We start from the raw sequence: 18,209 nt of genomic DNA on the forward strand, positions 1-18,209 counted from the left end.
GTTGCGGGCATGACATTCATCTCTAAATAATCCACTGTTTATTTCCTATATACAAGGTCATCCTTTTATATCACATGTTATTATTAAGAAATTTAACTTTGAAATAAAAATATATTTTTATGTATAATGTTCAGATTTTCCCTGTTAACCTCCATATCTTTTCTAGCATGTTTTTTTCTTTCACTTCAGGAATCAATGAAGCATTTCATAGTGTATTTGGTTGTGGTATCCTCCTGTATTCTTGTAATTTAGAATAGTGCTCTTGCCATTCTTCCTTACATTAAATTTATGGTTTTTACTTGTTCAAGCAAGTTGTCTTGTAGCATATTTACTATATGAATGTGTCTGATTGTTCATGTTAGACTGTTTTGTTAAGAATGATATATAGGTGATGATGTACTCAGGATTGCATCATGTCAGGAAGTCACAAAATAGCAGTTTGTCTCCTTATTAATGATGATCAAACTTGATCATATGGTTAAGACAGCATTTACTAGATCGTCCTGTTCTAAAGGTATCTTGATCCCTTTGTAAATAAGTTAGCTACTTCAATGCTTTGCAGTATCTTGTTTACCAATAAATTTTTACCAACTGAATTTTAGCAACTATTAATGGTTCCTAGCTGAATCAATTATGACATTATTGGTAATTTTATAATTTTTCAATAAAGAGCTTTCCCTGTCTCTAACATGTATTTCTTTAAAAATTTATTTAGTTATTTTCATTTATCTAAAAGGTAGAGAGATCACAGCAGCTGGGGTTGGACCAGGAGAAGCCAGGAGCCAGGAACCCAGTCCGGGTTTACCATAAGGTTGGCAGGGATTCAAGTACTTGAAACATCGCCTGCTGCTTCCCAGAGTGTGCACTGGCAAGAAGTTGAAATTGGAGGCAGAGCTGGGACTTGAACCCAGGCATTCTGATAAGGGAAGCAAGCATCTCAAGTGGATTTTTAACCAGTGCGCCAAATGCCTACCCTCTTGTACTTCTTTTTTGTTTCTTTAAATATTATATATTAATAGATTTTTGCTTAATGTATGGTCTGATACCTTATTATTTTTGAGTTACTGTCCTAAATTTGGCCAGTGAGAGATACCTTAGAATGGTTTCCCTGTTTCTGTCAGTCTTTGAGTACTAGCCTTCTTAGCAGCACAAGACTGCTGCGTCTTACACTATTTCTTTAGGTAAAGAATTACATTGGGAAAACAAAAACTGGGTGCCAAGTATGCTCATCCTTACTGCCATACCTTTGGTTTCAATGGCCATTTCAAAGTAGACAGAACTAAGATGATCTTTCATATAGGTAGGCAGACAGATAAAAATATTTATTTATGTTGATAAGCTTCTATCTCCATTTCACCTCTAACCTCCTATTTTATATTTCTTCTTTCTCTCATAGTGAGAATTTCGATTCCCATCAACTTAATATGTTTATTTTAATACTATCCAAAATACACATAAAATGCTACAAACAACAGACACACTAAGTTCAAGATCACCTGCAATTTTCTTCTTGTTCTTAGAATGTTTACTAAGCTATGTTCAAAGATACGTAAGTGTCTTTTCTGTATGATAGTGATAGCAATGTGATTGTAGATAGGTTCATTTTTTGTTTTCAATTTTAGCATTTCCTTTTCTTTTTTTTAACTTCTTGAATATGTAAGATATTTATATGGCTCTGAAATACATATAAAAGTATACTCAGAAATCACATTTCTATTCCTATTCCTTCTATTGTATTTCTCTTCACTGCCCTTACAAATGGAACCATTTTCATTTTTTCTGATGTATTTTTTCTATACTCGATCTTAGCCAAAAGGCTGAGAAGCGATTGATGTTTTTTTTCTTTTTTCATTTGGAAAATACTTTCTTTTCCCTTCTCTGAGAGACATGGTAACCTATACACACACACAACACACACACTGCACCTTTTTTTTTTTTTTAATGAGAGTATCCTAGAATTCATATCAGCTCATTCTTTTTTTTTTTAATGTCAGCTTTTCGCTCATTCTTATTATAGGTCTATAGTTAGAATACACCTTTGTTTTAGATGCATCAGTTTATTCAACCTGTTTCCAATGGATGTGTATTTAGCTTCTTTCAAATTTTACTATTTCAGATTATGCTAATATAAACAACTTCCTGTACATGGAATTTGAATGTTGGAGTTGTATCTAATAGGGTAAATTCCTAATTGTGGGATTGTTGGGGAAGAGAGTAAAATGTGCCTGCTATTTTATTGCTGTATTGTCCTCCTTAAAGGTCACACCATTTTGCTTGACCACTGTGATTGTTGTGAGATGCCTATTTATGAGAACTCCTTTATTTACATTGAATATTGCTGGCGCTGCAGCTCACTAGGCTAATCCTCCGCCTTGCAGCGCTGGCACACCGGGTTCTAGTCCCGGTCAGGGCTCCGGATTCTGTCCCGGTTGCCCCTCTTCCAGGCCAGCTCTCTGCTGTAGCCAGGGAGTGCAGTGGAGGATGGCCCAAGTCCTTGGGCCCTGCACCCCATGGGAGACCAGGAGAAGTACCTGGCTCCTGGCTTCGGCTCAGCGCCATGCGCCGGCCGCAGCGCACCAGCCGTGGTGGCCATTGGAGGGTGAACCAACGGCAAAGGAAGACCTTTCTCTCTGTCTCTCTCTCTCACTGTCCACTCTGCCTGTCAAAAAAAAAAAATTGAATATTGCAAACTTCATATAAGAATTATTTTTTTAATATGTGCTATATTGTATCATTAGGGTCTCTGTGGAAAATAGCTGTACACTGAAATTATGATAATTCAAGGGAGGCTTATTAACTGGGACTACATAAAGCTGTGGATTGGACAATAGAATTTTCAAGGATGGTTCTGGAATCAGCATCAATGGAGCAATTTCCAGCTTTAGGCTCTAAGGCACCAGGGAAGGAGAGGTTACTGGAACACAGAGGGAAAGAGATTCCTGTAGAGCCAACAGCCTTTGGAGATGCAGTGACCTTTGATCCAAAGACATAACCAACCTGAGAAGACTCCACAGGGTAAAAAGGGAAATGTATAATCCTTCCTTTGACCTTCTGCTGGGGTTCTATCAAAGCATACAAGAGTGCCTTGGTGAAGTTCATAGGGTCAGTTTTCCAAGGGCAGAGAGCAGAATATATCTGAAGGGGCAAAGAGAAGATAGCCAACACACATATGCACAAATAGGTTCATGGACCCTTTGAAATAACTATATAAACCAGAGGTTTGGAACCTAGTCTTACTTAATCACTTTTTCTAGGGGAGCTAATGAGCACCAGTAGTATGTATGGTTTATTTGTCTTATGTAAATGCTACTTTTTACTCTGAGATTTCTCTTCAAAAAATCCATCAGATTTTACTGTTAATTTTAATAATATTTCTCAACAGTGTTCCTTATGTTACTTTGAAAATATAAGTCCACATGGATAGTCTTTATTCTCAGTTTCCTCTCTAAATACCTTAATAGCTGTCTTCACCATAAAAGACTAAGATCCAAACTAATTTTCGGCACTTCACATTCCATCCTGTTGCTAATATCTGCAGGGAATTGTCAAAGAACAAAATTTTAACTAATTGAGTTTTAGCCATCTAATTGGCCTTTATTCATCGACCAAGCAGCTTCTGGTCTAGAAAATAGAAATGCCACTTTCTGTGGCAGAATAGTCCACCTATAAGGCATCTTTAATGGAAAAAAGGAAACAGCAAAGTACAAAAAGTGCATTGATTACCATGGGGTTATTTTCTTTGTGTGAGTTCAAATTGTATTCTGACTCTAGTTGCCTGGGCTCCCTTTGACTCATTTCTGTGAATCTCATGATTTTCTTTTAAAATCTGACCTCTTTGGGCATTTGGCTATCATCTCTCTCCTGATTTCATGGAAGGTCAGATCTTAAAGTAAACAACCTAGGTTTTGGTTTGGGAATGTGGAATTTTAGCATGAGTGATTCCATTTTGGGCCTATTCTCCTTTTATAATGTTATGAGACAGTCACATTACAAACATTGTATTTGAAGTTGGCATTGTTTGAGGAATAAAAACAAGTTTACGGCCCAATTAATTTCTGATTTGGGGTGAATTACAAGTCTCAGTGAATTGGAGCCATTGTATAGTTATAGTCACTTTGTTTTTTATTTACTCAGTTATGTTCTGTGGGGAGCAACTGGGAGCAACTCGGACTAGACTAAGTTACTGGAATTAAGACTTATTCTATGCATCTGCTCTCCCACAATATGGCGCTGGGAGAGGAGGAAACAGCTTCTACACAGCTGCCTCCAGTTCAACCAATAAACTGTAGGACCTGCTCCTGATTGGAGGAGAGCAGCGTACTCAGCATGTGGGTAGCAGAGTTGGGATTGGTGGAAGAGGACTATAAAGGAGGAGAGAGACAACATGCACCAGGAACATCTATCTGAAGGAACACCTGTGCAGCCCCCGAGAGAGCCGGCCGGCGGTGTGCCGCTCCCCCGCGGAAGTGGGGAAAGTGGCAGGGGGAACTGCCCTTCCACAGAGGTGGGAGGGACGGTAGCCAACCCGGGAAGGACCAGCAGCAAACCCGGGGAGGGCCGAGCAGACAAAAGAACAGCGCAGGGTCCTGTGTCGTTCCTCCGCGAAGACGGGGAGCGACATAATGGTGCCGTGACTCGGATATGAAGCCTAAGCAGGGTCTAGTGTCGTTCCTCCATGAAGAGGGGGAGCAACAATGTTCAAAAAATAATTTTTATTTATTTGAGACATAGAGCCAGAGAGAGGGATATCCAACTATATAAGCCATCACTGCTGCCTCCCAGCATGCACATTATCAGGAAGCTGCAAACCGCATCGGAGCCTAGACTTGAACCAGGTGCTCTGATGTGGGATATGGGTATCCCAACCAGCAGCTTAGCTACTAAGTCAAACACTTGCCCTGATCTTTGTAACTAATTATCGTTAGCCAGGTGGATTGTGTTGTATGCTTAAGAGGATTTAAACTTTGTCTGATGGCTAATTGATTTGCTGTCTAGTTTCATGTTTCATCTGTATTCATATCTTCTTCAGTTAACTACATTTTAATTTTAGTTTTAAAATGTGATATTCATTTCACAAGTTTTTAGGATTTATTCTCATAGATCACATTTTTGAAACTAAGCTTTATAGTTGAAGCAAAGTAGTGTTTACACAGCCTAGTTAACATTACAGATAATTTTTATTCTATATTATTTGGTTATTTCTCTTAGGAGTTTGAATTATCGGAGTTTCAGTTATGAATCATTTTAAAGGGCAGTTTCATTAAATTGTTGACAAATAAATCATGGTTTGTAAAATGCATCAGTAATCTCTATACCTGACTCCTACTGATGGAAGACAGACTTTTATTGAAATTATCTTAGATTTTAGACTTTTAAATATGTAATGGACAGTTATTTTCTTCTTTCAGTGAATATGAACATTAGTATTTCTCTTCATTAGCTGAACATTCAGTGGCCTCTGATCATCATTTTGAACTTTTTATTTATTAAAAAATATTTATTTATTTATTTATTTTGAAAGGGAGAGAGAGATCTTCCATCTGCTGGTTCACTCCCCAAATGGCCACAATGGCTGAGGCTGGGCCAGGTTGAAGCCAGGAGCCAGGAGCTTCATCTGGGTCTCCCATGTGGGTGCAGGGGCCCAAGGACTTGGGTTACCCTCTACTGCTTTTCCAGGTGCATTAGTAAGGAGCTGGATAGGAAGTGGAGCAGCTGAGACTCAAAGTGGCACCCGTGTGGGATGCCGGAGTTGCAGGCCGGTGCTTAACCCATTAGGCCTGCACCCATTCGAACTTTGTAACCATTCTGTTATACTGAAAATGTAGGAAGTATAGATCTGGGTTCAGTATTCATCCACCAATTCAGTTAGATAAGCCTTCCATTTATTAACTTCTTTATCAGATATTGACATTTGTAAGAAGAACAAAGCACAATCATTGCCATCAGAAAAATGTGTGGTATTAAATAAAAGAAACAGGTATAATAAAATATTGGGTGTTAGGTATTTTTTTAAACACCTGAGATATTAGTAGCAAAGAATATGACTTCTTTAAAAAAAAAAAAGATTAATTTTATTTATTTGAAAGGCAGAGCCACAAAGAGGGAGAGGGCGAGACAGACATCTTCCATCTGCTGTGTCACTCCCCCAATGTCTCCAATGGCCAGAGGTGAAGGCAAAAGCCAAGAGCCTCATCTGGGTCTCCCACATGGGTGTAGGGGACCAAAGATTTAGGCCACTGCTTTCCCAGACACATTAGCAAGGGAGCTAGATAGACACATCAGCAAGCAGAACTGCCAGGAGTCAAACTGGTGGCCATATGGGATGCCGCTATGCCACAATGCCAGCCTCTAGTGGTAAGCATTATAATCAGTGTATGCTTAAAGTTGGTGAGTCTCATGAATATAAATAAAGAAAGAAAGAACATCAGTTGGTGTAGTGCCAAGGAAGATTTGCCTGGTGTGAACTTTTGATTCCACAAGTCAGAGGACTCACTCTTAAAAGAACGCTCCCGCTTCAGATGCCAGTTTCAAGTCCAGGTGTCCTGTACTTCTGGCTGACCATATGTAAATTGGGGATTCCCACAATCCCTTCACTGGTTTGGATAATTTGCTAGAGCGGCTCACAGAAGTTAGGGAGACACTGTACCAGTATTTACCAGTTTATTATGAAGGAGACATAATAAATAGTCAAATAGGAACATAGGGCCAGGTTCCCAATGTTGGAACTTCTGTCCTAATGGAGGTGGGATGTGACTCTCTGGGCACATGGATACATTCCAACAACTTGGACACTCATCAAATCTCAAATCTCATTTTTGTTCAAGAATTTTTATGGAGCTTAATCTTCTGTCATCCTACTCCTTCAGCGGCTTCCTGGGGGCTAGTGAATGCGGTTTGTTAAGTGCCAACTTTCTAGTCACTTGGTCTTTTTAATGAGCATCTCCATTCTGGGGCTATCTAGGTGCTCAATCCTAAGCCATATCATTGGAATGAATTCAGTTGTGTTTAAAGGGGTAAATTATGAATAAGATCCCCTTTAGGCCAAGAAATATCAAGGGTTTTAGGAGTTCAGTGCCAACAACCTGGGACAGGGCTCAAATATACTTCTTATTCCATAGTTATCATGAAAAATATCCGGGGCATAGATGTTGACGTGAGTATTCACTGGTTAAAATTTGCTTGAGGGGCCGACACTGTGGCATAATGGGTAAAGCTGCTGCTTGCAGCACTGGCATCCATATGGGCACTGATTCAAGTCCTGGCTGCTCCACTTTCCATCCCGCTCCCTACTAATGGCCTGGGAAAGCAGTGGAAGATGGCCCAAGTACTTGGGCCCCTGCAACCATATGGGAGACCCAGAAGAAGCTCCTTGTTTTGGATCGGCTCAGCTCCAGCATTTGTGACCATTTTGGAGTGGACTGGCAGATGGAAGATCTTCTCTGTTCCCCCCCACCCCTTTCTCTGCAACTCTGCCTTTCAAATAAATAAATAAATCTTTAAAAAAGTTTACTTGAAGAGCAGATAAATATAATTAGTTCATGTAAGAACATCGGAGAAAATCAGGTTGGAAACAGAATGAGAGGGGAACAGTGTGCCAAGGATCTTTGAAATTAGTCTAAGTCTGAGTATACTCTAATGAATCGTTTGGGTTATGGGAGCAGGGTATGGGAGTTAGTAGGGAAAGACATCGTGGTGCAGTAGGTTGGGTGCCTGCTTGGGATGCCTGCATCCCACATCAGAGTGCTGGTACTTCCATTTCTGACCCAGCTTCCTGCTAGTGCACCCAGGAAGGCAGCAGATGATGACTCAAGTGCTGGGCCTCTGCTACCCACAGGAAAGACCCACATGGATCTCCTGGCTCCTGGCTCCTGGTGCTGGCCTGGCCCAGCCCTGGGATGGAAAATCTCTCTCACTCTCTCTGCCTCCCTCCCTCACTTCCTCCCTGTTCCCTCTGCCTTTCAAGTAGTGAAAAAAAATGAATAAATCAACATTTTTTTAAAAATGGGAATCGTTGTAACATATGGTCAAGTTCTTGGAAATTTGTGATTTTGAACAGGTTACTGCACTGAGGCTCCTTTTTCTTGTCAGTTGAATGGTAATGATACCTACCTTACTGAAATATCATATGTAAAGTGTGATGTATTAAATATTGATATATTTTAGCAAATTTAGTGAGAACAATGGATAGTAACCTAGTCCTAAGACTCAGGCTGTTGTTGAGAAATGGTTGTAATAGGTCAATAGAAAAGGAGGGACAGATAACTAGGAGTATTTAAATGAATACTATTAATATTTTAAACTTATATTGCTTAAAAAATCTTTATACTGTTCTTTATGTTGTTTCATATTCATGCATTCATTTATTATCAAGTTAATAGCTGACAACTGAATTTAATTTTATAGTTTATAGAACATTTTGACATATCTTGTTGAATTCTCAGAACTATTCTATGTGATATTATTTCCATTTTTTAAGCCTCTTAAAGGTTAAATAATTCATTGATGATCATACAACATGTTAATGAAAGAACAGCTTTAAAACTTGAATCGCCATACATCTACTCTAGTGATTTCATCATTATATGATAGTATATGACAAGAACTGATGAGAATAGCAAGGAGCAAATATGCAAAACTATATTAATATTCTTACTATCTTTTTTTAAAGAAATCTTCCTTAATACAAAGAAGTGAGCAAAAAGTAACCAAGATATGGAAAGGAACAGACTGATTTAGAGTTTGTTAGTTATCTATTTTATTTATAAGCCCAGTGATACTTGAATATAATCTCATTTGGTAGATCAAAAAACTTGGTGGCTATAGTTTACTATTTAAAAATATCTGTAGCAGAAATGAAAATAAGCTCTTGCTTTTCTGAATAAATTGTATTAGGCATTTAGACATTTTGGGTGATTGTAAAATATTTTACAATAGAGTTATTTCTTAAATGTTTTTGAATAGTATTAATAATGAAACTTTTTCAAATTTACCATCAGGCTGATGGTGACAGAGTCTACATGGAACTATGCTTCGAGGTGTGCTGGGAAAAACCTTTCGACTTGCTGGCTATACAATTCAGTATGGCTGTATAATTTATTGTACTTTTGAATATGTTGGTGGTGTTTTTATGGTAAGTTTTTGTATACAAGATACTGATTTTAAATATACTTTTTTTTAAAGTGAAGGAAATGTATTTGCTCCTCATTACAGTTCTAGTTATTTTAATGAATAAAGTGAATGTTAAAACATAAGAATCTATTCAGAGAGAATTGGCACTGATACAAAATATAAAAACACTTAAAATATTTTCTATATTATGTTTCTATCAGGGGCACAAAATGTCTTCTTAATAGTCTCTTTATTGGAGGACATTTACTGTTTTCCAGCATATGTTTGAGGTTGTATATAGTTATTAACTCAGTGTTTTACATGTCTGTGAGATACCTGTTAGAAACCCATTATACAAAGGTGGAAAAGGCTTGAAAGCTAATTAACTTGTTCCAGGTTCCCACAGATAGTGAATAACTGACTTGGAATTTCACACAGGTTTATCTTATTTTCAACAGGCCTGTTTGAAACTGCCATATTTAACTCTCATTTAAACACTTGATTCTTCTACTAATGTCAATATTAAAGTAGTAAAGTTAACCTCCCACCCCCTTCCTCCACCATGCCCACCAATGCTTGTTCTTAATTGTGTGATGAGCCTACCATGTATGGCTATTCAAACATTTGTTCATGTAAATGAATGAATAAGTTGATGGACTATCTGGTAAATGGGTTTTTTGTTGTTGTTATTGTTATTGCTGTTACTTTTTTAGGCTTATTCTAACAGATTGACAGTTATACAACCTCACACTGAGCTGGAGTAGTACAAATGAATATATTTAACTGAGGCTGCCCTTCTTGATTTTTGAAAGTTACATTATTACTTCCAGAGATAGCAAACACAGACATTCATTGTATGAGTATTCTTTCTTATTTGCCAGAGTTTTGGGAAAAAAGCTTTATTTACAATAAGTAGAGAAAATGGACACTGTTGTACTTAGATTTTAAAGTGTCAGTGATCATTCTAGTTTTGAGATATATATGCATATATATGGAAATTAATTAATTATTGAGACATACAGATATGGGAATCTTTAAAGTATGTCTCATTGTGGCAGCATTTCGCAGTATGAAATATAAGTTGCAGTCTTATCAAATGAGTAAATTGTTCTCTTGTAAGAGGAAGAAGGGCAACAGCTCATTGAGAATAGTATAATGCCACTTAATAAATTACCATCATATGCGCCAGATGATATTTGATGATAGCAAGAAAGTGCATCATTCATCAACAACTCTATGTTATCAACTTTATGCTGAGCATTGTTCTTGGGCTTGTATATACAGCTGGAAAGGTCCTTGCACTCATGGACCTTATATTCTACAGGTGACCAAAACTTGGAAACATAGATAATGGTATTTTATTCATGAAACATAATGTCATATCAGTAAAACATTTATAATATCTTTGTCCATGTTTCTAGACTTGGTGACTACTCTGGAGTTGAACTTAATTGCCAACTTACTGTGAATCATCCTCCAGGCCTGAATAGGACATTTGCTTTATTTTCTTTCTTTTAAGGCTACTCAGATGTTTTCTCTTATATTTTAAAGAGGTTTTTAAAATCAAGTTACAAAATTACCTCTCTTTTCAGTGTTTTGGACCATCAATGGAACCTACAATTCAAAATTCAGATATTGTCTTTGCAGAAAATCTTAGTCGACATTTTTATGGTATCCACAGGTAAATTTCTGTCATGGATGTAATTAAATTTATAGTGAAAATACACAAATAAATTGTGTCTCTTTAAAAACTCTTTTATTATAACCAAATGCATAATCAGCTAAATAAAATTTGGAGCCAAATATTTTCTCTCAGTTTGGGAAATTTTAGTAATTTCTCTAAACATACACAGTCCCTTAAATCATTTTATCTCTTGTATTATTCAGAACACTTCACAGTCCCTTTTGTAATATGCATGTAATTCTACTTTACTTTTTTATTTTTTATCCTAGGATGTTTGGAGTCAAGAATGAGGGACTGCATTACATATCCAAATCAGTGTTTTGTTTTGAAAAAAAATTTAATTGTTATTTTATTAATAACTGTCTTATTTATTCCCACTATAAAACCTGTGATGACCACTTCATGATTTTTAGATTACAACATTGTATATATTTTAGACAGGATTTTAATCTGTTATGATTCTCCTTATTAATTACATTAATTAACTACTTGGCAAATATTGCCAATAAGCCTTTTAAAACCCTGTTCCAAATGGTGGTTCCAATCCTTGTGATACTGTTTAATTAACTCTATGAGCATAATTTCTTACAAATAGATGTCAAGTATTAGTAATTTAATGTACTCTCTGATTTCCAAACATTTTGAATCTTGTTTTAAAAAAAAATCCTGAAAAAAAAAATCACCAGCTTTTATCTCAGTAAGCTGCAATTTTTCCTCCCTCAAGGATAAGTACATTTATATCAAGATAAGTAGGTTCAGCTATTCCTTTTTCATTGTTCAAAGCCTATTTTACATTATTGAAAAATTGTTGAGATCAGTGTTATAGCTTAATGGGTTAAGCTGCAGCATGCAATACTGTCATCCCATATGACTACCGGTTCAAACCCAGTTGCTCCACTTATGGTCCAGCTCGCTGCTAATGCACCTGGGAAAGAAACAAAAGATGGCCCAGGTGATTTCTTCCCTGGCCTTATGGATGATTTTTTTTTACATCATAAGTGAGCCAGACAGGATGGAGAATTGTAAATCAAGTCCTTTGTTGAATTTATCTCCATCTTGTTGATTGACAGTTTGGTCCCCAAGATTGTACTTAAAAACCGGAATACTGTGTGGCCATTTGGGTTTTCCTCTCTTGGAAGCCCCCTTCCATGCCACTCCAGCTGGAGGTCTTTGACTGTAATACATCTATGAAAATCTCAGACAAACAAAAAAACAACCTGTATCGTCTAGCTTAATACCTAGGTAATTCTTTTTCAGATCTTTTACCTGTAATCATTTCAAGACACCTAAGTGTAGATATGGGGTTAAGATAAAACTTACACAATAGGCTGTGTTCTGACTTCCTTTTCTTTTTAACTTATATCAAAATAACCTAGTACAGCCTTATGTTGACTAACTCAGCCTCACTGGGGCCTGAAGACAAGATGCTGTGTTCTGTGCCAATGACATGATTTTATTCCTGGAATCAGTCCTTGAGCATCATTAAAAAGGAGCCCAATTTTTTGCTGAGTAGTTTTTGAATCAACATTTCACTATTGTCTTTTTTATTCTTTATACTCTTTTCATTCATGTGAATAATATGAATAATTACATTCAGTAAATTAATTAAGATGCTTTGAAGGGGATCAGCACTGTGGCGTGGCAGGTAAAGCTTCTGCCTGCAACACTGGCATCCCATATGGTCACCTGTTTGTGACCCAGCTGCTCCACTTTTGATCCAGCTCCCTGGTAATGGCCTGCGAAAAGCAGTGGAAGATGGCTCAAGTATTTGAGTTCCTGCCACCCACATGGGAGACCCAGATATAACTTCTGGCTCCTGGCTTTGGCCTGGCTCAGCTCTGGCCCTTGTGGTCATTTGAGGAGTGAATCAGTGGATGGAAGACTTTCTCTCTCTCTCTCTCTCTCTCTCTCTCTTTTTCTCTCTCTGTCTCTCCTTCTCTCTTTGTAACTCTGAATTTCACAGTAACTAAATCTGAAAAAAAAAAAAAAGTAAAAGAGGTAACCCCTAAAAATATTTTTTTAAAAAAGATGCTTTGAATTCTTTTAATACTCTATTCATCCAGGGGTTCCAGTAGGTTGCAGGACAACTAAACTCTGACATTTATATGAAACATACAAAAGTAACTCTTGGAACCAAAGTAGCCAGTTAGTAACTTCTACTTTAAAAAATATTATTTTGCTCTTTGTCTTATTTGCAGTGCAGAACTCTAAGATTTTGGGGCAATCTCTGACCCCCGTTTCTAGAGGTAGACAAGCCTCCCATTTAGGCAAGAATAAAAGCCTGCATGTGTGGTATTTAAAACATCTGAATCTTTTCAGTCAAGTGCACAGAACTTAAGACAATCATGGTCTCTTATTACAACAAATAGTTAATAAGCACCCAATTTTAAGATGTGTACATTACAGATAATAAGAGAAATGAGCCACTGATACTGATTTTTAAAAGCTTACCATCTCTCACACATCCAAATGGCCTTTGGCAGAATAAAGGTTCCATACTCTTGGTCTAGACATGTATTTTGATCTAAGTTCTATGAATGTATCTTGTTAGACAACCAGAGGTATATATATAGTTTATATTAACATTGCTGGTGCAAATACCTGGGTCCCTGCCACCCATGGGGGAGACCCAGATGAACCTCCTGGCTCCTGGCTTTGGCCTGCCCCAGCCCTGGCCATTGTGGCTATCAGTGGAGTGAACCAGTAAGTACAAGATCTCTCTCTCTCTCTCTGTCTCTGTCTCTGTCTCTGTCTCTACCTCTCTCTCTCTCTGTAACTCTTACTTCCAAATGAATAAGTAAATCTTTTTAAAAAATTATTACTCTGATTACTGTTTTTTGTATTTCCTGTAAAAATTCTGATGAAGGTATACTTTTTATTACCTTCTATAAGAATCCTTCTTAGGAATTCCCCTTTGATTTAGACGTTAGGAAAAATTTTCTTACCTCCCAAACTAAATACAATTTTTCTTTATTTTATGATTTTCACAAATTAAGTTCTCTCTCAAAAAGTTTAGAATCCATTTTAACACAGATCCCAATAGTTAAGTTACAGTTTAATCAGGTATTCCTTTTTATTTTTATTGGCTTTTGATATTATTTTGACATATACATCTTTTATTATAAATAGCATGAAATTGTTTCTGGAATTACATGCAGTTAATAGATAAATATGTTAAATACTTTCAAATATGTGATTTATGCAGTTTTAAGCATTTTATTTGCTTCTTTCAATTTTCTCTTCAAATGTAAGTCCTTTTGACTATACTATGAATTATAGGGGTTATATAACTTGTACTATTGTTCCATTCTTTAGGCTTTAGGAAATAATAGATATTGTTTCTACCTCTTTATTGTACATTAGAGTTGATCAGTGCTATGTGAAATTTGTTTTTAAAAATCTTCTTGTTAAAGATTTATTTATTTATTAGAAAGGCAGAGTTAAAGAGAGCCAGAAAGGAAGAGAGATCTTCCTTTTATGGATTCAGTCCCCCAGTGGTTGCAACAGCTAGGTCTGTGCCACGTGGCAGGGGCCCACGTACTTGGGTCTTAATCTGCTGCCTTCCCAGATGCATCAGCAGGAAACTGGACCTGAAGTGGAGGAGGTGGGACTTGAACCAGCCCTCCAATACTGGATGATGGCATTGCAAGAAGTGGCTTAACCCACTGTGCCACAGTGTCGGCCCCACGCAGAAAAAATTTATTTAGTTCATTTGTGGTATTATATGTAATTGTTTTTCCATAATTTTGGTGCTAAAACTTTGCACAGAGAAATAATATATAGTTAATATAATACAAATAAATAATTTTGTGGAATTTTCAGAAAGCATAAAACCTTCTAAGAGTTATCAGAAATTTTAGATAGCTCTCTTTATTACTCTAATTGTTGGACTTTGACCCACAAAAGTCCATCAGAAAAGTTTTCAAAGCTAGAAATTGTATAGGAGGGTCAGTACATGAGAAGATAAAGGATGTGGCTTTTTTGTCTTACAAAAGAATTAAAGCAGTGTCATGCATGTGTTTATGCTTAATTAATAACACTTGACATTTCTTTGACTTTTTCCCCCTCAGAGGTGACATTGTGATTGTAAAAAGCCCAAGTGACCCAAGCTCAAATATTTGTAAAAGAGTGATTGGTTTGGAAGGAGACAAAATCCTCACCACTAGTCCATCAGATTTCTTTAAAAGCCATAGTTACGTAAGTAACATTTCAAGATGTTATTCATTGGTTTCATAGTTAATTAACATTAACTGAAAATACTGACAAAAGAAAATAACTTTTATTCATATTTTAAATCTAAGAAAAAATGTTGCAGCAATAGAATTTAAGTGTGATTATATGAAGAACAATTTGACTATTATATGAACATTTCCTTTTAAAACCTATATAGACCATCTCAGTAATAACTGTTACAGGCAAGAGTCATTAGTTGTTGCTACAATACTGAATACAAATTTGAGGAGAAATAGATATTTTCATAGTCTCAGAGAATTTCTCCTAGGATGTTTATTATAAAGGGAAAAATAGTAACATCCTAGCAGAGAACTTGTCAAAGACGACATTAATCAAGAAATCAGTGTTACGTTCACCGTTAACAAGTCATGTATCCATATAACTAGCTCCTGAATCGAAGCACCAAAGGAGTCATGTCACTTTTGTGGTATTCTTGTGAAAAATATGTACACCCTCAGTGTAATCATGAGAACGCATTGACAAGACCTGATCAAGGGTTGACCTACGCTATACCTGACCAGTGCCCTTCGGAGATAGCACGGTCACGAACAGGGAAAGACTGAGGAACTGGTCAGATCGGAGAAGGTAAAAAGACTTGATAGCTAAAAGCAGTCCGGGATCCTGGCAGAGAGCTTCTCTACTGATGGATTAATAGAAATTCTGGCAAAATCAAGATTTGCTGTTTGATTTTTAAAAACTATTAAAATTTTTAGAATAGAAATTGTATAGGTCAATTTGTACAGATAGAAAAAGTGTGGAATGAGCAGTAGAATGGAAGAGTGAAGAACAGATGTCATGTGTTTGCACCTTTCGTCTATCACATGGTTGCTGTGACAGAGCAAATGGGTGAGGGCCTGGTCTTTTGTTGGTTTACTCAGCATTTACTCTTCTAACTTTAGTAATAATTACAGCTTAATTTCCTAGTTTATTACTAACAGGATAATTTAAGTTACTAATACAGTGTTAACCAACTTACATTCATATTCACCCTTACTGTAAACAAATAGCTGAAGAGTTATTTACTTATCTGTTACTTACTATTGATAATGGAATATGATTCAGCAGTGCAGTGTTGTAATGTTTATTATTATAATGGTAAATACACATTATTTTTAAAAGCTTTTTTTTAAAAAAGATGTATTTATTTATTTGAAAGTCAGAGAAAGAGGGAGAGACAGAGAGAACTTCCATCTGTTGGTTCACTTCCCAGATGGCTGCAATGACTGGGGCCGGGCCAGACTGAAGCCAGGAGCCAGAAGCTTCTTCTAGGTCTTCTAGGGCCAAAATACTTGGGTCATCTTTCACTGCTTTTCCCAGGCTATTTCCCAGAGCTGAAACAGAAGTGGGGCAGCCGGGACTCAAACTGATTATTAATGTTAGCTGATGATGATAATGTAAAAGGTGATAGTGTGATGTCAGGTAACTTACTTTTTTATCATGGCCTTCATCATGGACACTGTATCTTTTTATTCTTCAGATATGTCACATTTTCCGTATGGTTTCCTTGTCATATAACCTATAATTTTATGAAATATTTTTGTCACTTTACAAATCATTTATTTTCATTTTTATTTTGAAAGTAGAGAGACAGATGTCTTCCATTTGCTGGTTCATTACCCAAATGCCTACAACAGCTAGGGCTGGGCTAGGCTGAAGTCAGGAGCCAGCAATTCAGTCTGGGTCCCCATGTGGGTTACAAAGGACCTAAGCACTTGAGCCATCATCTGCTTTCTCCCAGGGTACACATTAGCAAAAAGCTGGATTGGAACTGGAGTAGTCAGGACTAGAACTAGGCACTTTGGTGTGGGATGTAGGTGTCCCAAGTGGTGACTTAACTGCTGTGCCACAAGCCTTCTTTCAAGTTGTTTTTGCAGCACATATATACTGGAGAATAGAAACACTTTTGTCAGAACAACAGAACGAATGATAGCATCCTCTGTCTACGGATGGATTGAAACATCATTGCTGTTATTTTCTTGTTATGAGTTATTAGAGGAAGAATATCAGGACAGTGGGGTTCAAAGTCTCAGCTAAATAATCAGGATAACCAGAGGACTGTGGCATATAGATAGTTAAAATATTCTATTCAAGGACAATATTTGTTTAGTTTTGAAATGCCTGATGAGTGGAAAAATTAGAGGACATTCCCATTTTGTTCAAGGTGTATTCCATTCCTTTTGGTTTCGTCTGTTTAAAAATGTACAAAACCTAATTGTAATAATGCTTCTCAACACTTAATATGTACTTATTCTGTACTGTTGAAACTCTTTACAAAGGTAAACTTATTTAATCATCACATTAGCAACCCAGTGAGGCAGGTAATAGTGGTACTTGGTAGAAAAACCAAACAACAGGGGTGTTAAATAAATTTCTCAATTTCAGACTAAGAAGAATTGAGATTCAGAGATGCATAGCTAGTCCTGTCTCATCAAATTGCAGTTCCTTACAACGTATTTGTCTGTCTGTTCAGGGGCAGTATTTCTCTGAAAGGCGAAGTGTTTTTGAGGGCTTCCCTCTTGCCAGTATTCCTAACCTAGATTGTTCAAGCCATAAGAACTGTATAGCTATTACAGAAAATCACTTTAACAAAAGTGTTCCATTAATCAAGGTGATTTATAACAAAAATCCATCCAAGTTTGGAGTACCCTGAAAAGATACCCATAGCATTTGGAGGTTCTACCCCTCTAGAGGGTTCCCTTTTTCAGCTATCTCAGAAGCACACTGGTGCTATTTGTTATGAAATGGGTTTGTTCTTCTTACCTATTTATCCCCTTAGGAAAGTTATTATTGCTTATATGATGAAGGCCTTCCTTTATTATTCAGATCATGATTGACTCACATAGTTAAGATGATAAGTATTAAATGTGTTTTGAATTGCAGACCCAAAAAATAATTTATTATTCTTATATGTAGGGTGCATTGGAAAGCAACATATCAAAACTGTAGTTGGTACACAGTCTATAGAGTTTAGCATATGAAAGAAATAGCATTGTTTTTAAGTTGGCAAGAAAGAGTATATAAACAGATCATTGGTTAAATGATGTGGAATCATTTTATTCATTCCAGAATTTGAAAAGTCCTTATGGCGAACAACACTTACACACCAGATTTATTTTTTTCCAGTAAGTATTTGGAAACTAAGTAGTTCCTGTCAAGGTGCTAATGTATTAAGTTTTGCTTATTT

General features: G+C 36.7%; 2 protein-coding genes across 15 annotated transcripts in view; one reads left to right on the forward strand and one right to left on the reverse strand.

The window, feature by feature from the left end:
- IMMP1L (inner mitochondrial membrane peptidase subunit 1) overlaps positions 1–18,209 on the forward strand; it is an 84,144-nt gene that overhangs the window by 44,698 nt on the left and 21,237 nt on the right. For 9 of the 14 annotated variants that reach the window (XM_008269313.4, XM_017345714.2, XM_070071987.1 and 6 more), the window contains 3 exons: positions 8,997–9,130; positions 10,701–10,789; positions 14,863–14,989. In XM_008269313.4, coding sequence (XP_008267535.1) covers positions 9,026–9,130; positions 10,701–10,789; positions 14,863–14,989 — 321 coding nt within the window. In that variant the 5' untranslated portion in view covers positions 8,997–9,025. Of the gene's footprint in view, positions 1–8,996; positions 9,131–10,700; positions 10,790–14,862; positions 14,990–18,091; positions 18,148–18,209 lie in introns of all 14 variants that reach the window. The other 5 variants (XR_011387824.1, XR_011387820.1, XR_011387825.1 and 2 more) reach the window with 1 other exon arrangement.
- DNAJC24 (DnaJ heat shock protein family (Hsp40) member C24) overlaps positions 16,477–18,209 on the reverse strand; it is an 85,171-nt gene continuing 83,438 nt past the window's right edge. The window contains exon 5 of the mRNA XM_070072031.1: positions 16,477–16,541. Coding sequence (XP_069928132.1) covers positions 16,492–16,541 — 50 coding nt within the window. The 3' untranslated portion in view covers positions 16,477–16,491. The remainder of the gene's footprint in view (positions 16,542–18,209) is intronic.

This window comes from Oryctolagus cuniculus, chromosome 1 (genome assembly GCF_964237555.1).
Source record: "Oryctolagus cuniculus chromosome 1, mOryCun1.1, whole genome shotgun sequence".
NCBI classification, from domain to species: Eukaryota; Metazoa; Chordata; class Mammalia; order Lagomorpha; family Leporidae; genus Oryctolagus; species Oryctolagus cuniculus.